Raw genomic sequence first — 25,995 nt, forward strand, 5'->3', positions numbered from 1 at the left:
CCATTCCTAATTATACTCTCACTTTCACTTTTAAAATGAAAAACTCATTTCCATGAGAAGCAGTTCAGATTTGCCCAACTTCCTCTGGTTCCACATCAATGATTATGTAGCCTCAGCCTATTAAAAGAATAAGCCAAGTTTGTAAAAGTCCGAAATGGGATTGTTAACTATCATCATCATGCTGTACATTAGATCTCCAAGAACTCATTCATCTTGCATAACTGAAACTTTGTACCTTTCTCCCTCCTGCCCACTCTCCACTCCCACCCCCTCAGAGACCAGCTTCATTATGACCAACCTTTCTCTATATCTCTATCTATCTACTAAAATATCATTTTACACTTTAAATAAAATGTACAATTTTTTAATGTCAAAGATATCTCAGTAAAGTTGATCAAGAGAAAATAAAAGCCAAGACTGATGCTGATAATTTAGGAACAGAGGATGAGATGGTTGGATGGCATCACCAACTCGATGGACATGAGTTTGAGCAAGCTCCGGGAATTGGAGATGGACAGGGAAGCCTGGCATGCTGCAGTCTATGGGGTTGCAAAGAGTTGGACACAACTGAGCAACTGAACTGAAAAAATTTTATGACCACTGTCTGATTTTGTTTATAAAAGCAGGCCTAGGTATACCAGAAATATAAAACTTGTTTCATGACAGACTAGTTTTTCTAGCTGAGTAAAGAGATTGACTTTCTCATTTTTAAGATCAGTTTATTTGGGGAGAGAGAATAAGGTAGAGAGACACATTTGTAGAGACTGGACTGAGTAGGCTAATTAGTAATAGGGACAGAGATTTGTATCTAGTTCATGGATGTTAGCATAAGTCATGCTTGAAAAGTGACTGGATAGATTAGAAGAGTTTTCTTAATCATTCCTTTTTTAATTTATATATTCATTTAACATTTATTTAGTACCATGTACCAATTTTTCTGCTAATTACTAGGAATGCAAAAATGAATAGTATGGTCTTTGACCTCAAAAAGATTACAGCTCAGTGAGAGAGTCAGACATAAGTTTTAAAACTATGTAACATCAGGTAAGAAGCATTATAATAAAGGTGATATCAAGGGAGTGGGAGGGGATCAGACAATGAACAAAACCTATGTGACTCCTGAATTCACACGATTATAATGTTGAACGAAGGGATTCAAGGTGAGTTAAGAATTCACTCAGCACTATGATAGGGGAAGGCCTGAATGTTGTAGGAATATAGTTTCTACAGTTGAACTCAGAGAACTGTGTGTTGTGGAGTCAGAGAAGGAATAAGAACTAACCAGGCCCAAAGGATCGCAGAAAATGAAGTAAGTAAAGCTGCTTTGGGGAAGGAGGAGTGTTGAGAAAAGCTTCTTAGAGAAAATGGTCTTTGAATTTTGTCCTCTGGTTAAATCAGACAACAGTTGGGAACTCCATAATTTCAAGAAAGGGATATTATTAAGGAATTGACCGCTCAAGGTTGCTCAAATCTTCTTCACTAAGCAGCATCCTTTTAAAGAGTTTCAGATGCTGTGTCCACAAAGGGCCAGGCCTTCCTCTTCTCACTGGTCAAAGGATGGAACAGTGTTGCCCAGGACGTCTCAGGCACTCAGTACTTGTCCCTGAGAGCCCCTTAAAGTGGCATCAGGGAGGGAAAATGATACTTCATCCATTCTGAACAAATAGGAAATTGCTATTTTTGATCTGAAAGACACACACCTCCCTTCCCATGCGGTACGCCCCCCACTACTCAATTTATCCGTGTCAAAAACTCCAGAGACTGAATTGGTTGTGCTGTAAATTGAACCTCAGGTTCCATTCTGAGTACTTGAAACGTGACACTCCATCCACTAAGCCTGCCTGCCTGGCTTGTTTTTTCTTTTTTTCCCCCCAATTCTAAGATGTTGAAATATTTTTGCAGTTCTTGGGGCTGTCTCTGCCTGAGCTGGGAAATGCCGTTTTGATCAAATCTCATAATAATATAGAGAAGATTGAAGATTAATGCCTATTGATAATCCAGACTGCCATAAAATGAGATAAGAGGAGAATTTAATAAACTGAAAAACAGTTGTGAAAGAGTGTGGTTTTCTCTTCAGCTCTCTCTTCCATGTACTTGTTTCCAACCCAGGGTGAGTTTTGACGAGGGCCACTCCTGGGACAAGTATGGTTTCACTTCGGTTCCTCTCTTTGTGGATGGGGCCCTGGTGGAGGCAGGCGTGGAGACCCAGATTATGACGTGAGTACTTCTTTGTGGCTGAGAAGAATTCAGGGGCTTGGTTTCTGCTCCCATGGAGGCCGTGGGTTTTCCCCAGGGAGGCTTACACCAAAGCATTTCAGTCTCTGGGCCAGTTTCCTCATCTGTAAGATGCTCACACCCACCAATTCAAATGGATACTGACGGGATTGGAGAAGCTGGGCTTCACAGAAAAGGTTTCTCATGGAATTAGAGTATTGTAACAAATTTCCATTTACCCAAAACCCAAGCAAACAGAAATCTTAAGGCTTCAGATGTGTTTTCTCTTTCCAAAACAGCTCAGTAAAGGACTAAGGATGGGAACAGAGGGAATAAAACAGCCAATTTACTGAAAACAGGGAATGTTTAAAGGGAACCTCCTGGAGTCTGTGAGACACATACACACAGAGTTACTGTTGTTCCACTTCAGATTCATTTGCTGTGAAAAATTTTCCATAGTCCTTTACAGTGAGCATAGATGGTGGGGATAGATATCTGAAAGCTATATAAAGCCCCAAAGTACTCTCTGAATATTAAAGAAGATAGCTTGATGTTTTCTAAAAATATATCAAAATCTAATTCTCAAAAAATGGATGACCCATGTGTGTCTGTATGCACTTGTGTATATAGAGGAGTGTGGGGAATAGTTATGGTAATACTTCACCAGTAATACCAAACTGCACCTCACCTCAGCTTCCCCACTCCCAAGAGACTGGAATACTTTACACTTTAATTATTCACTAGACAGAATGAAGGGAGTCTTCTGAGCAAGATTAAGGGGAATTTGCTGTACTGTGGAGTTGTCACAGAAAGGCTTACAGAGTGCTTCTGGACTGGTTTGGGGGAAGGTTGTCTTTTCACTCTGAGAGACTGCTGTTCTTTTAACCTTTGTGTTCATTAATTTCTTTATAGCTAGAATCAGTCTTCCTGAAGAGACTGATGAGCTTTGAGGAGGAGGCAAATGGCTAATTGCTATGCTTTACTTTTCCTCCAGAGTGATGTTAAAAAATTATTTTTAGCTGTGGATGTGCAGTTTTGATCAAATGTTATAATCTAGCCCCAGACTGGGCCACTTTTACCATGTTCCGCACCTCCACTTCCATCCTCATATCTAGAGAGTTGTCCAGCCACTTCTCTGAGCTTTCAGAAATACAGAAAGAACCCAGCCATGATGGAAAATGGTGCACAAATTGGGGAAAACAAGCAACCAAAACAATCGGACAGAAGTCCAGTCCTAAGAAATTCAGCAGAAACACTGCAAAGGGGTTTCTTGTCTATAGGATTTGTCTATAGCAAGAGTCTTATAGGATTCTCAATGTCCTCATTATTTAAAAAATGTTCATAACAGAAAATTTGGTTCCACAGTGTGTCTTTAAAATTATTTGGAACAAATGCAGCAAAGAGTGATTTTAAATTATCTTTAACTCTCTCTGAATTTTCCAAATTGCCTGTACAGACTTCCCTCAAACTCCAAGGGTTTGTGAAATGTGTCTTTTAAAGCCTTAACACTCATTTTTGAGCGTGTTGTTTGTGTTTGGCACATAGACTCTACAGTTGGAAAGTGAAAGAGATGATGTCAAACCCTATGAAGAACTACTGTAAATCTTCCCAGTGGATGTATTTCGTTTGTAACTGGTGTCCTTCGGTGCAAACCTTTGCCATGACAGGACTTCTCTGGACAATTTTGTTGTACAGTGTGAGAATTTCCTGTAGAATTTGTTGCTCAGGAAGTACAGCTTTAATTTGAGTTTTTCCAGCAATTTCTTTTCATTCCCCTAAAATATCCTCTAAAACAGATATCTTACCATCTAAATTTCTGATTAAAATTTCTATGATAACAAATGAACTCTGTGGGTAAGCTGGTGAGTCACTTGATTATTAAGAGTTAACAATATTGTATGGCAAGTTTAGCTGTTCAAGCCATAGACAATCTTTAAGATATAGATGTTATTAATACTTAGCTAGAGTATTAATTAGCTAAAGCTTCAGCATTTGGTGAATACACAGCAATGATGTATTGCATAAACACAAAGACTAAATATTCAAAGACACTATCATAATACAAATTTTATTTCTAAAATATAAATGCTTTGAGAAATATGTAGATATATTTATATAGTGAATATGTATGTGCAAATATTTTTGTATATAGACATATGCACACATATACACGTACACATAGATACGCATGTATATATGGAGAGATTTAGACAACAGAGATACACAAGTAAGAGAGAAATTCCAAGGATCTAGGATTGTGGCAAAACCTTCATAAAGTTATACTACTAAAAAACTAGTGGTACCTTTTTGCCAGATACTCTTATTGATGAGCAAATCAAGAAGAAACCCCAGTCCTTGTGAACTTTGCATACTTGTGCATTAAATAAATATGACACAAATGACTCTGTCTTGTTATGCAGAATCCTCTGCCAAGAGATGAAAATATTTTCGTAGGAACTCCAGGAAGCACATCACAGAATACTAGGAATACCACCTTCTTTTTTCGTAAGCTGACTTTTCCAAATTATTTCCCATACTTTGTCACTAGCTATGAAAAGAATGCCTTCTTTTCTAGAACCTCCTGTAATACCACTACTAAAGGGTTTTGAGTTATGAGTTCCAAGTTCTATAGGGCAAAGGTACCTACGCTCAAGAAGATTGTGCAATCTGCTATGAATTTATCAAGCCAGATGTGGCTTTTCAGATCTGATGACGAGCCCTAGAAGATTGACACAGCTCTAGATCGGACAGTGACAATACAAGTGGTCCTAAGGTTAGCTTTTCCCTGTTTATGTAGCAAAGAGATATACTGTTCCTCCTTTTATTCTGTGTTCTCCTCGTCTCTTTATGTGATTTATCCTGCATGCTTCCCTATGTGGCCACTCTGAACTCATTTCATGCTTCTCTTGGGCATTACTTTGAATAATAGTGCTTATATACCAATCTCTACATGACCTGGCACTTCCTGGCAAGTTTAAGGCCACAGTTTAAATTCTGTGTTTATCTAATCATGAACGGTAATACTTTTTTTTCTTAACTTCAGATAGGGTTTAGTTGGTCACATGGATATGAAGGAGGAAGTTGACCTCAGGGCTAAAACATTTACTGAAAAGATGATATGGCCCTTCTGTTTTCCTTTCCTCCCCAATAAGACTCCAAGGAGTGTGGTAGAGTTTTGTCCTTCTTCTACCTTGCTTATCAAGATCCTTTAAATGTTAGTAAGTAGAAAAGGAACTAGAATAGTGCATAAGTTTCTTATATGGGATTTGGGACAGGCAGGTGTTTGTCTTTAATGGAATAAAGATGAGTTTTGGAAGCAAACACCCAACTGACTAAACAATTCAAGCTTCCTATTTTTAAGTTTTCATTAAATTCAAAGTTTCTGTAGTATGAAAATGACCCAAGGCCCTTTAGATAGCAGAAGGGTAGTCTCTGGAATGATTGCCAAAAGGCAATTTCTGTCTCAATTTTAGGTTTAAAAAGGACTTTAAAACCAAGTGACCCACTAGGATGACCACTGCTTTTCTTCAAGGAATGGCCATGCAAAGACTGAAGCAGGAGTTAAAAAAATTTTATATATCCCTTACGAATTTCAAGGACAGGAAGTCCATTTCGGGACAAGATTGCTTAACCTTGCCATTTAACCAAAAACTTGCTAATGATATAATTCAAATAATAATGTTGGTTATTTGAATTCTGTATCTTTCCTCTTTCTGGTTAACCCTGACTCTGATGCTCAACTAGAGTCAGGCAGAAAGAAAGGCTAACTCATTCACACTGAGGTTTTATTGCCTTATCCTGTTACATTCATTTAAATATTTGTAAGTTTGTGATGGTTAATGTTATGTGTCAACTTGACTCGGTCATGAGGTACCTAGACACTTGGTCAGACATTATTGTGGATATTTCTGTGAAGGTGTTTTTGGGTAAGATTAGTATTTAAATCAGTAGACCCAGTTAAACAGATCATTCTCCCTAATGTGGTAGAACTTATCCAATCAGTTGAAAATCTGGATAGGACTAAAAGGAACTAAAAGGCTAACTCTTCCCTGGGCAAGAGAGAATGCTTCTTGCCTGGCTCCATTTGAAATGGGACATGGCTTTTTCTTGCCTTTGACTCCAACTGAAACTTCCACTTTTCCTGAGGTTCGAGCTTGGGATTCCACCACTGGCCCTCCTGTGTCTCCAGCTTGCTAAACCACTCTGCAGGTCTTGGGACATGTCAGCCCCCATATCTGTATAAGCCAGTTCCATATAGTAAGTCTCTCTCTCTCTCTCTTTCCCATCTCTATCTTTGTGTCTTTTTCTATCGCTATCACCTATTCACTGTTTCTCTAGAGAGCCCTGATTGCTACATAGTTAATTTATTCAAAAACATTTAATGAGATTCTAATATATTTTAGACTCCTTTATGGGATATTAAAGAGGTAAATATAACTCTTTCTACCTTTAAGGAGCTCTCAGTCCAGTGTGTTGGTGTGGGGGGAAATGAGATACACAATCTTCAGGAAATTCTAGTTAGAAAACCAGGATATAAGTAGAAGGAAGTAAAAACTTCACATATACGAAAGGTGACAACTGAGTCAGTCTGGAAGTTTCAATAGCAGTTCACCAGTAGAAAACCAATTTATAGGTAATAGAGTGTAAGTTCAAAGAAAGCACACATTTTTAATAGTTTTCCTGAGTACTATAACTGCAATGCCTAAAATGCGAGTAGGTGCATAGTAGAAATCAGTAATTATTGGTTGAAAGAATGAGTGACTTCAAAGCAAAGGAAAGAATCATGAGAGCATATGACTGAGGTTAAGTGATATTAAGCAGTAGAACCTATGAAGGGTCTTAGGTTATATTTAGGAATTTGACTTATATTCAGAGTGTTCTTGAAATTGAAAATATGGAAACATCACTCCTCTTCTTAAAACCCTTCTTCAAAACTCTTCTCCAAAGTGGAAGGCTTTCCATTGCCTTTCAGATAAAGTTCAAACTCATTGAATGATCTACAAATACCTCCACTGAGTCCATGTCTAGAGCTCATTTCTGGCCCCCATGCTCTAACCTCCCTTCTCTGATTCGCTGGTACCTTCCTGCCCTGGGGTCTTTGTCTGTGTATCCTTCTGGAATATACCTGTCTTCCCCACTTGAATAACCAAGCTTCTAATTAAGTATCTTTCAGGTCCCAGCTTATGTATTAGTTTTTATGGCCCATCTTCCTTTAGCCCACTGGAAAAGGTTGGGGCCCCATGTTACATGTAGTCCTACCTCATTTATTTTTTCCTTCACAACACTTTAGGCAATAAATATTAACAAAAGTGGCAGTTGGTTTAGTAACTTCCCCATCCTCTTCATCTACCCTTAAGATAGAGAGATATGTGTGTACATGTAAACACACACAGGCAAAAATGCAAACAAGCGCATGCACACACACACACACACAGACTTTAAGTTCCCATGAGGGAAGATTTCTGTGTACCTTATTCTTTGACTACCATTTGCATCAGTTTTTTACTAGCACTGAGGATTTAACCATATATATGTATTGATTGATTGAATGCAAAAATGAACGTTATAGACCCCAGATATTCTGAAGTACTCTATGTGGTCAGAATCCAGGAGTTGCAAATTATGGGAGCCTGGAGTTGGGGAGGAATCTGAATGGTGCCTGTCTCTGTGCAAATGTGCAGTGATGAAGCAAGGGGTAGAATGGCAGTGGGCACAGAAGGGCAGTTAGAGAATAAGGAGCATCCCAGGAATTTCTTATTTCCTCCACCATCTACAGACTCTTTCCAGCTTCCACTTCTACCAGAAGCCAAAGCTCAGGAGCATGCAACCTTCTAACACGGTGCTTTTATAGAGGAATTTGTGTGGGGGAGACAGTCCCCAGCTTGCAGGCATGGGATTTGCTTGCTTTTATTGCTCTTTTTTCCACTGTCTCTTCAAAGGTTATTATTTCAACATCCTCCAGGTAACTTTGACAGGAACCATCTAGTCTAGTCTAATTCATAGTGAAATGTGACCATTCTTATTACTTAAGGCTGAGAATGGGGCTGGATGATTGACAAGCCGGAGGGCCTATTGCTGTTTCAGGCAGAGGCTTTCCAGTCGAAGAGGTGCCTGTGGCTGTTAGAGCACTTGGGTTTCTTTGGTTCACTATTGGCCCCCAAATTAGTGTTTTAAGGAGAGTTCTCTTTTGCTTGGCTCAGATGTGGCATCAGATGGAAAAGCACTGCTTTTCTTCAGTCTCAAAGCAACATTTGAAATTCTTTCTTGATATGAAATATTTTAACCAGTTGGTTGTGATTTAGTTGATCCTTTACAGGGGCCAAGGAGAACCTGGCAGCCTGTCAGGGGAAAAGAAATCCCCAAAGGGAAAGGTTCGGCTTCCTTGGAAGAAAGCAGAGACTCCCTAGCAGGAGTAAGTGTCAGCCAGCCTGCATCTGCTCTCCTCCTTCCTTTGTGTCAGCTGTCCTGTTGAACTCTCCCTCAAACTTGATTTCACTGACATCTCATAGTAACCCACCAGGTAGACTGGATCATTGTCCTTGGGCAAGGGAAAACACTGAAGCTCAAAGAAATTAAGTGCTCAGCTCATACATTCAGTAAGAAGAAAGCAGAGCAAGGAATGTGAGTTTCAAACTTAGGCTCAGAACTGAAATTTGAAGAAAGGTACTAGAATTATTTAAGGATTGTTCACTAAAGGATCACAGTGTTTGGGACAAGAAGGGCAGGGATGTTATTCACCAAGAATTTTATCCACTTTGCTACCAGATACGAAATCACAACAGACCCATTCAAACACAACCTATCTGAAAAAATATGACAAACACATGAAAACTAGAAAACAAGTAAATGGTAAAGGGGTGGGACAAGTTGCAGTTGCCATTAAATATCAAAGAAGTGATTAAAATAAAATAGATGTGGCTTTGTGTCTCTGCAGAGAGGGAGGAGCAAAGGTATCCAGATGTGGGGAGAGTATGAGCAAACATGGAGCAATAAGAAACTGTTTGGCCTGAAGAGGGGAAAGCAAGAAATGGGAAGGGCCAGAGATGCTCTCAGCAAATTGTCTAGGGCCAATTGCCTCGCTGAATCCCTGTATAAATCCATTTCTAATTGGCATAAATCTCTGATCCATTGTTCCACCAGCAGAACTAATAGCCGAAGTGAAGGGGAGAGATAACATTTCTGTAGAAAATTATGCAAACCCCAAAGCTTCAGAGGTTTTAAAGAAAAAAAAAAAAGCAAAGACCTTCTATCTACTTAAGAGACTGTGACTGCATGCTTAACAAGAAACATGTTCTCAAATACAGCCCTGGTATAACACAAAGACCCAGCCCTGAGCTTAAATGTATTGTTTAGCCTCCAGTAACTGCATCTGATAAAGTCATTGGAAATTAACCAGTGCTGCTTTCATTGATCTATTTTTCAATTCTCTGTTGTTTGCTGGAAGAATCTGATTTTACTTTGCCCAAAGTAAGTCATTCGAGTAGTCAGCGAATCCAGTGGAACCCTTAAATCATCGCCTCTCAGGCTGGTTGCTGGATTCAGGTCCTTCATGTTGTCACCAGACTTGCCATCCGTTCAGAGGGCCTGCTGAGTAGGAGCCAAGGAATACAAAAGCAGAATGCACGCCTACATAGGGGCTTTGGATGATACTCCAAAGGACTTTGGATGATTCTTGGAGATATTGGAAGCTGGCAGTAGTCTGGAAAGAAAAGGCTTATGCTGACCAGTAGATTGCTGTGTGTGGTAAGTGGTGGCTGAGAACATGGATTTTGTAGAGTCACACTCCAGGGACAGGTCTCAGATTGCCACTTACCATTCCATCTGATCTGGTCTTAAATGTCTCACTTACCTTTTTTAGCTTTGGGTTCCTCATGTGAATGTGAGAATTAAGTGAAATAACTAACATTGAGTGACATCTGAGATGCTTTCAGTCTCCATAGTCTAATGATCAAGAAATGGGCCACCTGCAGGAAGAACTTTAGCCAACTAGGGGAGAGTCAGCAGACTCTCTGTGTAAAGATTTTAGACTTTGCAGGGTCTTTCCTGCATCTACTTGGTTTTCCTGGTCCAGTGTGAAAGCCACCACAGACAATATGCTGTGATTGGATATGCGATATGGAAGACAGCATGCAGTGTCTTCCAATGAAAATTCACTTATAGATGCTGAACTTTGAATTTCATACAATTTTCATATGGTATAAAATGTGATTCTTCATTTGCCTTCCCCTCCAACCATTTAAAGTATAAAAATCATTGTTTGCTTGTAGGCCATCCAGAAGAGGCGTTAGGTCAGATTTGTCCCATTGGCTATAGTTTGTTGACTCTGAACAAGAGGGTACATGTAGTCTAATCTTTTGTGGCTATGTTACAAATATCATTGAATTTTTGAAATGATTTATACAAGCTTCCCCTATCCATAAACTATTTTAGTTGCTTATGAAGGAAGTGATCTCTTGTTATCCACTGGTGATTGGTTCCAGAACACTGCTCACCACAGTGGGTACCAAAAATTCACAGATGCTCAAATCCCTTATATAAAATGACATAGTATTTATATAATATCCTTCTAAATACTTTAAATCATCTCTGGATTACTTATATAATATTTAATCCAATACAAAAGCTATATAAATAGTTTCCAGTGTATGACAGAGTCAGGTTTTGCTTTTTGGAACTTTCTGGAATTTTTTTTTTAATGTTTTGTTCCATGGTTGGTTGAAATTGTGGATGTGGAACTGGCAGATATGTTGGGCTAACTATATTAAATTGACAAATCATTGGAAATGATTTCCTCATTTCCTCATGAGGAAGTTTCCTCATTTTTTATGTTAGCCATACAGGCAAATCTCACCTCTTTCAGGAAGCCCTCCACAGTTCCTCCAGCTCTTACTTATTTTCTTTCATTAAATTCCTACCTTAAGCTTCTGGATTTGGACCACAGATAAATAGTTTGATCTACATTTTTCTTAATGGAACTAAAATTTTCAATCGGAAACATCTTGTGGCATTGAGCCCAAATACCCATCATCCTACTTTCCACTGGTTGAGCTGTTTCTTGCCCACCTCTCATCTGATGTGTACATCTTCTCCAACTGTAACAGCCTACTCATTGTTCATTTAAGTTGAACCCCTGGCTCCTGTATGATTTTGGGTTTGTGATTCCCAATATTGACTCTACATCCTTAATTTTATACCTTTATTTTTTTCCCTAATAGTTCTTTTTGAAAGTTTTTAACATATAGTAAAGCACAAAGAATAGTGTTACAAACACTTGTGTGCCAACCCCTTGGGATTTAATAAATACTAACACGTTATCATTTTAGCTTTATATTTCTAAAATAAATATGCAGGGTATCCTAGGTATGCTAGCAAAGTAATGCTCAAAATTCTCTAAGCCAGGCTTCAACAGTATGTGACCTGTGAACTTCCAGATGTTCAAGCTGGATTTAGAAAAGGCAGAGGAACAAGAAATCAAATTGCCAACATCTGCTGGATCATCGAAAAAGCAAGAGAGTTCCAGAAAAATATCTACTTTTGTCTTATTAACTACATCAAAGTCTTTGACTGTAGATCACAACAAACTGTGGAAGATTCTTAAAGAGATGGGAATACCAGACCACCTGACCTGCCTCCTGAGAAATCTGTATGCAGGTCGAGAAGCAATAGTTAGAATTGGACATGGAACAACAGACTGGTTCCAAATTGGGAAAAGCTGTATATTGTCACCCTGCTTATTTAACTTATATGCAGAGTATATCATGCAAAATGCTGGGCTGGAGGAAGCACAAGCTGGAATCAAGATTGCTGGGAGAAATATCAGTAACCTCAGATATGCAGATGACACCACCCTTATGGCAGAAAGCAAAGAAGAACTAAAGAGACTCTTGATGAAAGTGAAAGAGGAGAGTGAAAAAGTTGGCTTAAAACTCAACATTCAGAAAACTAAGATCATGGCATCCAGTCCCATCACTTCATGGCAAATAGATGGGAAAACAATGAAAACAGTGAAAGACCTTATTTTGGGGGTGTTCAAAATCACTGCAGATGGTGACTGCAGCTATGAAATTAATGGACGCTTGCTCCTTGAAAGAAAAGCTATGACCAACCTAGATAGCATATTAAAAAGCAGAGAAATTATGCTGCCAACAAAGGTCCATCTAGTCAAAGCTATGGTTTTTCCAGTTGTCATGTATGGATGTGAGAGTTGGACTATAAAGAAAACTGAATGCCGAAGAATTGATACTTTTGAATTGTGGTGTTGGAAAAGACTCTTGAGAGTCCCTTGGACTGCAAGGAGATCCAACAGTCCATCCTAAAGGAAATCAGTCCTGAATACTCATTGGAAGGACTGATGCTGAAGCTGAAACCAATACTTTGGCCACCTAATGTGAAGAACCGACTCATTGGAAAAGACACTGATGCTGGGAAAGATTGAAGGTGTGAGGAGAAGGGCCAACAGAGGATAAGATGGTTGAATGGCATCACTGACATGATAGACATGATTTTGAGCAAGCTCCGGGAGTTGGTGATGGACAGGGAAGCCTGGGCGTGCTGCAGTCCATGGGATCGCAGAGAGTTGGACATGACCGAGTGACTGAACTGAACTGATCCTAGTAGAGTTGGTCTCCTTGGAGTTGCCCATTTCCAAACCCTTTCCTGTTGCTTCCTACACTGATCAACCACTGCTATGAATTTGGTGTATATCCTTCTAGTAAGGGTGTTGATACTTTCAGTACATATTTAATTATCCATAGAAATATATGTGGTATTGCTTTATTATTATTTTTAATGTCTAGTTATCTAAATGCTATTATTCCTCTATATGTGTCTGTCACTGAGTATTACCTATTTTGGGACAAATCCATCTGCTACAGACACATAAATGCTGTGGCATTCTGTTGTGACATGAATAAGCATAGTTTATTTCTCCATTCTCCTATCGATGGACATTTAGGTTTTTTCCAGCTTTGCGCTTTGCAAACAATATTGTCCTATCTTTGTGTGTGTTTCCAAATGCATACACAGAAGTTCTCTGAGCTGCATACATAAAAATGGAATTGCTGGGTCATGGTGAATTGGTGTTGTCACTTTTATTTTTCACCGTGTTCTAACTGTTTTACATATTGGTCATCTCTGCAGTTACAGTGTGAGGTCTTTTTTAGTCTGAAAGATTCACGAGGTTGGCAACTGTCTTATTTGTCATCCTCCACAGCCCTGAATGTGGATGCCTGTGCATAATTGGGCTCAGCAGATATGTGAAGAGTGAGTAATACTATTATTGAACTGAACTGCAAACTATTTAAGGATAGGAGCTGAATTTTTTTCTGGTTCTTTTTGCCTCTTGGTTCAGGATTTGACACAAAGTAGGAGACAGAAATGACAAAGGAAAACCAGTCCCTCCTTACCCGGTTCTCTACGGCTTATTTGATTCCTCCCCTCTCAACATTCATCTTGAACATCCATCTTCTCCCCTTTGGTTCCATTTCCTAGGTTCTCCTTCATCACTCACTCCTGACTTATCTTTCACAGGTTCATGGAACACACTCCCAATGTTGTTGGCTTTAAACATTCAAGCCCACTAAAGGAGCTTATTAAATTTTGAGAAAAGAGTCAAAGTTACACATATTCCCCATCTCTATGGCTGATTCATATCAATGTATGACAAAACCCACTGGAAAAAAAAAAAAAAGAGTCAAAGTTGTTTGGACATTGAATGATTTCTTTCAATGCATTTAAAAATCAACTTACTTTCTTTTGCCTCTTCAGGTCCAAAGCCTTTTAGTCTCTTTCTCAATCTTCCCTTCTTCTCTCCCGGTACTTATTTTCAAACCTTTTAATCCCTGCCTCTTTAACCATCTCACTCATCATCATATTGTGTAACTAACATAGGCTCCACGTGCAGGATTCCTTGCTGCTGATTCACTATTTCTATTAAGGTCTACTTTGTGTCTCACTTTTACTGAGTGCAATTACTCTGTAGCTGCTGACCTCCTTTACCGCGAATCCCTTCTGCACCCTAGTGGGAAAACACTCAGGTGGCATAGAAGCACTCAGAAAGTCAAGGATGTGGCCCGGGTTTCTGGAGACCAACAACTGCTGGCCTCCAAGCCTCAGCTTTCTATGGCACTGCTCTTTCTACTTTGATTTGAAATTGGTCCTTGGCAGCTTCCTCCATGGAAGCAGAGAGGAGGGCTTATGGAGGCAGGAGGCAAAGGAGGTGAGGGAGCCTAGGTCTTTCAGAGAGAACTGAATTCTCTAGGAACCCCTGAAGAAGGGCACAGGGATCCACCTGTATCAAGTTGCTATACAAGAACATTGATTATTTTTTTATTCAGTGGTATGTATTGAGTACCCGCTACAAGGTTGACACTATTCTAAGTGCTCTAGGAGCTGAGCTAAGGCATAAACAGTATAGTCAAGGTCTCTGCTGATGGAAAGGTGCTATGTTGTACAGCCTCTTCTACAACCCTATAAAAGAAAGAGTAAATTTGTATGAGGTTTATTTCTACACTAGTATTTATGGAATATTCTCCATAATCAAATTTTTAATGATGGTTGTGGTAATGGTGGTGATGGTGTGTATGTGTCTGTGTGTTACAGAGAGAGAGAGAGGCGGGTAGGGAGAGAGAGATTTCAGGATTACTTCTAATTTCCAAAGTCTTTAACTCTAGTTGAGAACTGTGATTATTGCTTATCTCTTAGTCTGAGAACGAAGAACACTGTCAGTGAATGGACGGGAATATCACAGAATATTAAAAGTGGTTACCTCCAGTGAGGTTTTTATGTTCCCATCTATAGATTTTTATAGTTTTCCATTTTTATAATGAGAATGCATTCTTTTTATAATGAGAAAATGGAAATCATTTATCAAAATGTACTCATGAAATAAAAAGTAGCTTCCAGATAAGGAAAGAGTAGAGGCTGCATTTAGGCTTGTGTAGATGATTGTTTGCGTCACACTTACTCTACCTTTGTGGTCATGACCTAAAGGAAGGGAGAGTCTTAACTACCCTCCATCACTCTTCAGTGCTAACTAATGCTCTGAGTAAATTAATACTATGTCATTTCAAGTAAGAAAGCTACTAGAACCTAATCAAAGACAAGAAGGAAAAAAGATAAATCCTATTTGTAAAATAAAAATTCAGGGAATTACTAGATAGTGGCTTTGGATGAAGCAGTGCTCTAAATAATTTTTTCAAGGTCATCTGGTTAATTTATGCTTCATTTGTAAGTTATTGTGTATTTTAAAAATTAATGAAAGATTTAATTATAGCAGGGTTGCCTGTGACCTTTTGAGAAATGACTTCATCATAAATCTACAGGTATTTCAGAACTGTTTTCCAGGTTTCAAATAATTTGCTCTTAAATTAATGACATCCAGCCAGTGAAAGGCGTCAAGGCAGGGTAAAAGGTTTGAGTTGGGATTTGTGGTTTCCTAGCAATGGCTAATTCTGAATCCTGGACGGAGGTGGCATAGATGATGGTGTGTGACTCACCGGAATCCACAGCTGGTTTAATTGTTTACTTAGAAGAATGAGAAATAAATCCAGCGTGTCAATAGGGGAAATTGCGAGTAGCCAGACTGTCACTGCAGAGCCTTTGACTTGAAGTGAAATGAAAGTCGTTCGGTCGGTGTCTGACTCTTTGTGACTCCATGGATACAGTCCATGGAATTCTCCAGGCCAGAATACTGGAGTGGGTAGCCATTCCATTCTCCAGGGGGTCTTCCCAACCTAGGGATAGAACCCAGGTCTCCCACATTGCAGATGGATTCTTTACCAGCTGAGCCACGAGGGAAGCCCGCTTTTGACTTGGGGCATATTTATCTACATGTCAATGTGGAGGCAACACCTGGGCCAGTGGAGCATCCTTCTTCCCCAGTACCCACAAGGATTCTCCCTCATTAGTGAACTGAAGGTCTATGCCTTCTTTCTACCCTTCTGACCACGCATGAAGTCCAATTTAGATTCCATCACCCTCCCTAGTATCTCTGACCTTCACCCACCTTAGGAGCTTGATGAGAGCAGCGAAACTGTCTCTGGAGGGGGGCTTATTTCCCAGAGACCAAGATAGATCATTGTCTATGTCATTCTGATGACTCATTTGATCTGTTAGACTATGCAGAGGAATGCCACATCTTAGCACATCAAAGATAATGCTCTTTTAGAAGAACCTAGTAGCTCAGTTTATAGTTCCAGAGTTGCAGGCTAGAGTTTGGAAAACCCAGAACTCTCTAGATACGAGATACGAGAACCTTAAGGAAAAGCCAGCAAAGGGTGGAAAGTGGGTCTTGACTGAAGCCTTCCCTGGTCAATCATAGCTCTGGATGTGGTCACCTTCCTACCCTGTGTTCCTCCAGCAATTAGTCATGATACTATTGTCATATATGATGTTCCATGACTCAGCCTGCAAGATGCAGAGGTTTCCCATGAAAAGCAGTCAGTCAGCCAGGAGAAATATTTGGGGTTCAGGTGACTTGGACTCTGGTCCTTTGTGTTCTTGAGCAGACCACTACCTAGGCTTTGGTTTCCCCATTTAGCAGGTGAAGGGTTTCGGCCAAAGGTTTATCCCTGAGGACACTTAGTCTTGAGCACTAAGACTTTATAGCTTGGTTTGTTCATTTTCATGCCCCAGGGACTTCCAATTAGAGGCCAAGCCAATGAAGACTGTCATAGTACAGGTACATAATTCTCCATGTAGCAAGTGCTTTAGAGCTTGAGACAAATTGGGCCATAATTGGAGCTCTCTAGAAAACACCTTCTCTGCCTATTTCTCTTTTCTTATTTACAACAACTGTGCTTTCAGTTTTATATATTTCATGGTGTTTCTGTCTTTTATTTAAACAACCTAATAGACCCCCATACCCATACGTCTGTGCCAAACAGTGCAGTCAGATGACTGCTGATGAGTCATAAAATGCTTGAAAAGGGATATGAAGTCTTGTTTAAAGCACAGTGCTGAGAACCATGTTATAACATCAGTAGCAATCGCGTCAGTTGGACTCCTGGCTCCAACACCTATTCACTGCATAACCTTTCTTTGAGCCTTAGCTTCCCTATCTGTTACATGGGAACAATAAATGAGATAATTCACACAAAGTGGTTAGCACATTATAAGTTTCAATAAATTATCACTAATATTAGTGTTTTATTATTATTGCTGTTATTTGATTGACTTCTGCTAGAATACCTACTGTTTGCAAGGTCTTAAAGTAGGGATAGTAGGAATATAAAAGCATAAGATGTACTGTCTGCCCACAAATCCTCAGGCATCGAACAAAAGATATGAAATGAATTATATTTAAGTCCTATTATATAAAATATGAAGTAGTAGTTTAAAGTATTCATTTCTTAATTTCTACTATTATAAATATACAACACTTTTAAACCTCAGAATTCTGCTAGGTCATGCCATTATCTTCATTTTGCACATGAGAAAACTGAAGTCTAATTAATATGTATACAGAACTTCCCATTGGTCCAGGACTAGGCCTCACATACTGGCCCATATGAAGTCAGCATCTTTTATGTTGGATCATATCCCAGACAACACATGGTACTGTGCAAGGCAAAATTTGTGTAAGTTGAAGACTTTTATGAGTTTAAAATCTAGTGAAGACAATACTATATATATATAGGGACATATTTTATGAATTATGATACCTGTTGAAAGTGCTAAGGATGATACTCAGAACAAAGGAGTCGGGTGGAGAGGGAGGTGGGAGGGGGGATCGGGATGGGGAATACATGTAACTCTATGGTTGATTCATGTCAATGTATGACAAAACCCACTGAAATGTTGTGAAGTAATTAGCCTCCAACTAATTAAAAAAAATTAAAAAAAAAAAAGAATTCAAAGTAAAGAGATCATTTTTTCTTTATAAGAAAGGGATAGAGGAAGAAGAAAGATACAGAGAGCATAATAGAAAAGTTAGCCTTTAAATTAGAATCAAAAAAGAATAATCCATAAAGAAGATAGAAAAATCTCAAAATCTGTAGAGTGCTATGATTACACAATACAAAAACCCACAAAGACTTGAGGAGAAATGGAAGATTTAAAATATCATAAAAATGATGTGAAGTTAATAAACTTCACATAGACCAAACAGTCCAAAAGTTCATGTGTTTTTGGATATGAATGACACTATTAAGGAACCCGATTTAAAAGAACTGTATACAACCCTCCATACAACAAATAGATAATACACTTTTAGAGAAAACATTTAATATATTTTTTAATTGACTACATACTGGGCCACATAGAAAGGCTGGACTAATTCCAAAAAACTGATATCTTTGAGATTATATTCTCTTTAAGCATTACAACTTGATCAAAATCTTTAAATGATAAGAAAATAAATTTTAAAACCTTCATCTGTTTAGTTTTATTTTTGAAAAGAGAAATCAATATGGTCACTACAAAATGCTTGGATTTGAACAGTTTCCTCCACCTTAATCTCCCTCCCAAGAAACACTGCATATTATTTGCCTTGAGGCTTGCAGAATGGGCAGGAGTTGGACGTATAAGGTAAGATGTTGGGGAAGGCATCCCAGGTAGAAGAAGAGCAGGTACTAGGAAGTCATGTTTCTTTTACTGAAACAAATGGAATTCTGTCTGAGCATGAGGAACACTATGAAGTAGCAGGACATAATACTGCAAAGGTAGATAGGGAGGCTCTTATATCAGATTCACAGTTCCTAGTGTCATATTCATGGCTAAATCTTGTAAGAGTTCCGGAACAAGAATAGGTGCCTTGGGAGTTTTCTGCATAGAAGTTGAAGTTGAAAAGATGAGTGTCATAGAAGGACATTAGGGGACCTCTTGACCCACATGTGAAGCACAAATGCCAAGTGTAGGGACAGAGAAAAAGAAGTCTTAAGTTACCAGCAGAGATGTGAAGAGGAGGGGTAAGGAGAGAAGTACACTTAGAGAAGAGGAAGGTGGAAAGTATGGTGTTTGAAAAACCAAGGAAGCCCTCTGCCTGGAGGAGATTACCACCTGTCCATACAGGGAGTCAAAGGTTTAGAAGAGAGATCCTTTAGACTTTGAATACATAGGAACACTTTTAAGAGGAGATGGCCTTTAAGTCGGAGCTTGTGTTGGTTTTAGAGCAGGCAAAAACCCATAGGAGGATATTTCTAGTGAAAAATATGGAAAAAACAAGGTGTGTAGTCAGGAGTATATGTGGGTATGGGTGTGTATGTATGTATATGTGTTTGCTCGAGACTCTGACAAGCATTTCACAGCTATCTTCATCAGCATGTGGGTGTACACACAAACCCAAGCGCCTGTGTAGAGTAGGCACCTGTAGAAAGGGAGAGAGACCAGTCTGGCTAGGACAGAGAGGGGAGAAGGAAGAAAGTTTGGAAAGGAATATGATGGAATGGCATAGGATGAAATGCTGGTTCTAGGAATGTGGCCCCTATTCTATAACCTGCAATTTCTGAGCAGGTATGTAGTGTCATTGAAATAATGCTCTAAGACAGCAGTCTGGGAACAGGTGGGGGATAGGTTTCATGAGGATGTAGGTGTAAACTAGTGAGGCAGGAGGTACTGAGAGCCTGAAATAGAGTCCTCAGCAGGAGGAACACAGCCAGTAAGAGCTTTGGCTTCACATGAATGTCAACTTGGATTCCCAACTCGGTTTTGACCTTGAGCATGATCCTAAGGCCACAGTTTTCCTCATCTGAAATGGCTGTGCCTAAGATTCTCAGGTATTCTGTGGAGCATTCAGGATGATAATAGCTGAGGAACATTCAGCAGAGTTCCTGGAATCTGATAAGCATGCCACCAATGGTAGCTGTCAATGGTAGGCATTATTAGTTATCAAGGCATAGGAGTGGAATACAGAAGTTGGTGGATGTGAGAGATTTTGTAGAAGTGTAAGAAAAGGATTGAGTGCCAGACTAGAGTTTAAGAGCGAGGACAGGCTGAGAGCTAAGTCTCTGCTAATGCATTAGGCTAATGTTTCTAGCCTAATATTAACAGAAAGAGGAAAATTAGGAAGAAACTGACAGAGTCAATTTTGGCCTTGTTCTCTTTCTTGAGGCAGATGGAGATGAGAGAGCTGGTGGTTCCAAGAATTCAAGGTGCTAGTGCTGGAGTCACTGAGGAAGATAAAGGAAGGGAGTCCTGGGGCAGGTTGATGACAGCATAATATTATCCTAGTTGAGTTCGATTAAGTGTTTCCTTAAAAGTCAGTCTGCAGTGAGATACCTGCTAATCTGACTCCCCAAGAACTGTTCTTTCATTTACATATTTCCAGTGGTTTCCTAGTAATGAATTCTTGTCTTTTTCCTCTTGGAAGAATTGTGGTTAGCCAGTCTCTCCTTGAAATTTCTTTCAGCTTTCACAACTGTATATAAAGTTAGTGCATTTGGAGTTTGAAAAAAGCACCCAGTTACTATGCAGGGGAGAATCAGGAGACCCAGAGCTGCTCACCAGTAAAGAGGAAAACATCTTTACAGAGCCTGCTCCTCTAATTACACTTAGTGTGGCATTGTTTCCACCTAAATTATAGCAATTATATACCAAGATCCCCTTTGAAATCATTTAATTAATGAGTAGCTAACTCTCTGTGTGGATGGAATTCTAATGAAGTCTTTTACTTTTATAAACTACCTCCCTCCCTCAAATTAATCACTTCCCTCCCCACAAGGCCTACTCAGGTCTGCATAGTGGATTAGAGAAGGTGTGTTATTTAGGGTCCCAGCAAATCACAGATGTTTGTGGAAATCCTAGTGCAGTCCATGATAACAAGAGGTAGAGATACTGCTGCTATTTTTCCTGAGATTGTTTTTGTTTAAACACCAAAGGACATACAACTCAACCATGTTCTTTGGCCCAGAAATAAGGCCAGATAAAACTATCACCCCAATTTTGGAAGAAGTAGACAATTTTGATAGATTAATTCTACCCATTAATCAACCCAGAACTATTTATTGAGCATCTGTTATATGAAAGAAGTGCCAGTGGAGACAAAGATTAATGACTCTAATTGTTAAATCCTTTGTGTATGGGGTCACCAGGAGATAGTTTGTTCACCTAAAAGTAGGCATAATGATTAAAAGAAAATAAACTCTTGGAAATTGTTTTTAATGACCCATGTTTCATCTAGACAGTTTTTGCATCCCATCCTTTTAGAATATGTGTCACTGAATAAAAATGTTGTGTAAGGAAGCTGAAAGCTTGAGAGGTGAAGTGATTTGCTCAAAGTCACCTAGCTAATTTAGTAGTAGACAAGCACTAGGAAAAGACAAGTCTTCTATTTCCTACCTGGTATTGCCATGCCCAGACTACCTGTATGTTAAAAGTTAAACAACCACATAAGAGCTTAGGTGGACACTTTGTGACCAGAGTCACAGCAGCACAGACATAGCAACAGAGGAGGTTAAAAAAGGATAGAGATGTTGTCAGGTTTGTAAAGCCCAAGAAGAAAGTGAATCTTGAGTGGAGCAAAAAACTCTCATGGGGGAAAAAAAAAAAAAATATATATATATATATATATATATATATATATATATATATATATATGTGACAAGGTAAAAGGAAAAAGAAAAACAGAAGTAATAAATTTTAATTGATCTTTCCTAAAAATCCATATTGTGAGAAATGGCTCCAAGAATTCATTTATTTTGTTCTGTGGTTGGGAGCAACTTCTCCAGAGGAACTAAAGGGTAGCCTACCCTTTCCAGACAGTCATTTGTATTTTTGTATGAGTTATCTACTTTCTCCAAGGCCGTATAGAAGATAACACACACACACACACACACACACACACACACACACACACACACACACGACAAAGAGGGCCCCTGCATTTGAGGTGAGTATTTACCTTGGAGAGGGAATTTTGAGCCAACCTGTTGAAACCTCTCGATAAGCAGGGCCTTGGGGATGAGTCTGTGAGGGTCTCAACAAAGAGAATGATGGAGATAGGGATGAACACTTATTATCAACTGGGGTTTTCAAGATATTTCCAAACATTAGCTCAGGGTTTTGATTATGCTGATAAAAATATGCTTTGAGTTAAGAAGGGAGACGAGGAATACATTTCTGAAAAAAAGAGGTCAGAATAGTTTAGCTTGATAATGGCAAGAAAGTATGGCTGTGGATGACCGTGGTTTGGTTATGCTAGGAATTGGCTTTTTTGTCAGGCTTGAAAATGAAGCCACATTCTAGGAATTGCCTTGTTCTACTAGTACTCAGGAGTCAGCCATTCTTTGTCAAGCAACTACGATCCAAAGGCTTTATATGGTCCAAAGAAGTACAAGAACCTTCCCAGCTTTGTGGAGCTTTCTAACTCGTTGATACAAGTTTGACCAAAAATACAAGAAAATTAAATACAATTAAATTAAACTTTTTGTGTCCCAAAAAGTTACCACAAGTGGGATGAATATACTATTCCTAGTTTATTGGTCATAAGCTCAGGGGACCGTTTCCCTAAGGAGATGAGGAGTTTTTATCTGTGAAATTTTGTTCTTGTACTATTATTTAGAAGCAGTGTAGGCTTTCTCTTTCTCCAATTCAGGACCAAGTAGATCTAATTAGTGTTTATTACCCCAAAGTGAGGGGCTTGTTTTCTAATCCCTCTGACTTCTCTACTAGGTTCTCACTTCTACAGATCCCATTGTGAATATTAACATATGTTCTAAGGTTAGATATGCAAAGGGTTGAGAAATGCTTGAAATTAAGTAAGTCCTTATTTTATCTCCTACTTAGTTTGCTGTGTTTCTGTCATTTCATCTTCCACAACATTAATCAGAAGATCAGTGAGTGAATTCAGTATTGAACAGAATCAGGGAAGCCACATCTCTGCAAAAGAGAGACCCTGTATCAGAGTCACTCATGCCCCACAGGAAGGAATCCACCATGAACTGATAATGGATAGAGAGATGGGAAGTACATCAGTGTCTGAAAGTTGCCAAGAGATTTTACCCTACTAATCTTGGTTGGGGTCCAGTGAGAAAATGAACAAAGCTAGTAATGCTAGCATTAAATGTTTAAAATTTTCCGTCTGACACATGAAAGTGACCCCATGGGAGAGGCAGACTAGCCAGCTCTCAAATGGAAATGTTAGTGAGTGAATTTAGAGTTTGGGTAAAGACCTAGGAAACATGGTACAAGGAAATCTGTCATAGAAACCAAAGAAATGTAGATGAAAGGAAGTGACCTGCCAAGATTGCAGAAGAGAAGAATCTGAATTAGTCCCCAAGTCCCGACTGGGCACCTGCTGTGATCAGTTCTGAAATGAGCACGCTGGGATCAGAAGCGGATACCCCAAAGAGTTGGGAAGACCAACACCATGGACCTGCTTAGAGGCTCAGTGTCAGTTCAGCTGTGGAGTTGGATGTTGCCTGCATCCTCCTCAGCATCAGCCCTGGGAAATGATGAAGTTTGAGGGTGAGATTCTCTGGTTACTAACTCGAGCTATTCTTTTCCTGTGTAGGTGACTTTGTCTATTAGAACAATCTCTCCTATTTTGTAAACTTCTGAACTTTTATTTTCTGTTATTTTTTAATACTGAAGACACCTCCCTAGAGCACCTCTTTATTGGTCTTCACTCCCCTCACCCTTCCTAAGTCATCTCCAGGTTAACCAGCCATAGTGTTTACACCACTCCTTGGATTGGTAGCTGAAAATTGGCCTCAAATCATAGCACCTTTTGTATTATTTCTTTTTTTTTAATTATTTTATTTTTTATTTTATTTATTATTTCTTGTATTTGTGCCTCCTGTAACAAATTACTACAAATTGGGTGACATTTAAGAATAAACCTTAATTTAAATGAAACTGAAAAAAAAAAAATAGAATTCATTCTAGGCTTGTTCTATCTTTTGGTGGCTCCAGGTGTTTCTTAGCTTATGTCTGTGTAACTCCAGCCTTCACCTCTGTCTTCACATAGTCCTCACTTCTCTGTATGTCTCTCTTCTTTATATCTCTTATAAGCATACTTGTCATTGGACTTAGGGCCAGGATGATTTTGTCTTGAGATTCTTAACCCACATCTGCAAAGACTTTTTTGCAGTTAACCTGTCACATTCACAAGTTACAGGGAATAGAATGTGGTCATATCTCTTTGGGGATCCGCTATTTAGTACATCATCATAATCTCTCCATTTTTCAGTGGTCCTTAAACCTTGGGAACTGTGAACCCTTTTGAAAATCTGATAAAAGATATGTAACTTCTCCATAGATAAACACATCCCAATAAATGCATGTTTTTATTTAAAATTTCAAGAGATAAAAACTCCACCACCACCACCACCAAAGCCCCCAAGTATTCTGGAAATAATCTATTGTCTGCATTAAAGCTGACACCCAACACTCATTTTCCTTTGTGATATAGTTAATGTAAAACAGACCAGGACGTTGCCTCTTTGTTCTAGACAATATACAGAATTCTTCATTCATTAATGCATTCTAAGATTACCTTAAGTATTTCTGGTCTCTGAAGTGTTTACTTATGTTAATCACATTGTATATGAAAATTCTTAAGCTACCATCCTCATTGTCATCATCATCATTATTTATCCTGAGCTGCAACAAGTCGCATTTCTTTTATCCAATACTTATGTAGTTGCCAGGGAAGGACCTGACAGTTTTTTCCCTGTTACGTCACATGTTATTAAATTCAGCCTGTCTCTTCATTCTGTCGAGAACTTTTTGGTTCCTTATTCTGCCATCAAGCATATTGACTGTTTCTTCCAGTTTTGTGTCATCAGAAAATACAATTTCCAATGATGACCATTATTTCCATGTCGTAAAGTCATTAATAAAAATGATGAACAAGAAAGAGCAGACAGCTGCAGATAGCAGCTGACTACACACCCCTCCCTCTTGGTTGATTTTAATGCCTTAATTGGGTACTGTTCAGCCACATAATTTTACTAGCATCTGGCTTATATTTTTCATCTTTTCTTCAAGACTGCAACAGCAGACTCTGTAGATGCCTCATTGATATCCAGGTAAATCATGTGCCTCATATTTCCTTCTTCTGTCTGCCTAGTTATCCTACCATAGAAAGAAATGGAATTAATCTGACATAATGTATTTTGTGATCCATACAATAACTGTAAACTATTCAGAGTAGGCAGAAGTGTTTATTTTTTGTTTAGTAATATCCTGTTACTCAGAGTACTCCAATCAGGGAAGACTTTCTAGAGGAGGTGGCATTCGAATGTGAGAGGATTTAGATAGGTTGGATAAAGAGGGAAGATGACATTCATCAGTTTCTCCCACTGTTTGTTTATTTTTTGATGAGCTCTTACCCTTATTCTCCTCTCTTAAAACAAATAGAAACTTTTTATAAAAGATAAGTGTTTTGTTAAAGATTGAAATTTGATTGACTCATGACCTTTCCATGAACTGAATCAATCTATTAGTAAATGGTAGAATTACCTTAATATAGACTTGGCATGGATTTATTATATTTGCTACTAAATGTAGCAAGAATGTCATAGAACAGAAGAAATGGCAGAGCAGGTACCCCACATAGTACTGGCCACACAATCTAGGATATTCTAACCCCTCAGCTCCTACTAGTCAGGAGTGAGGTAAGGTTCATGCAAAGACCATACAGTTTTACTAAAGGAGAAAACCAGTCTTTCCCTCGAAGTCTGTTTAATTTTTTTTTCAATGATCTAAAAAGCTTTATTTAATGTGTAAATGATTACTGTTGTTGTTCAGTCCCACCCAGTGGTGTCTGACTCTTTGTGACCCTGGGGACTATAGCACACCAGGCTTCCTGGTCCTTCACAGTCTCCCGGAGTTGGCTTAGGC

The 25,995-nt window shown here is 38.9% G+C and overlaps 1 protein-coding gene across 1 annotated transcript in view; it reads left to right on the forward strand.

Moving 5' to 3' along the window:
• SORCS3 (sortilin related VPS10 domain containing receptor 3) overlaps positions 1-25,995 on the forward strand; it is a 598,500-nt gene that overhangs the window by 517,028 nt on the left and 55,477 nt on the right. Inside the window, exon 14 of the mRNA XM_065920112.1 lies at positions 2,110-2,217. Coding sequence (XP_065776184.1) covers positions 2,110-2,217 — 108 coding nt within the window. The remainder of the gene's footprint in view (positions 1-2,109; positions 2,218-25,995) is intronic.

This window comes from Muntiacus reevesi, chromosome 2 (assembly GCF_963930625.1).
Source record: "Muntiacus reevesi chromosome 2, mMunRee1.1, whole genome shotgun sequence".
Lineage (NCBI taxonomy): Eukaryota > Metazoa > Chordata > Mammalia > Artiodactyla > Cervidae > Muntiacus > Muntiacus reevesi.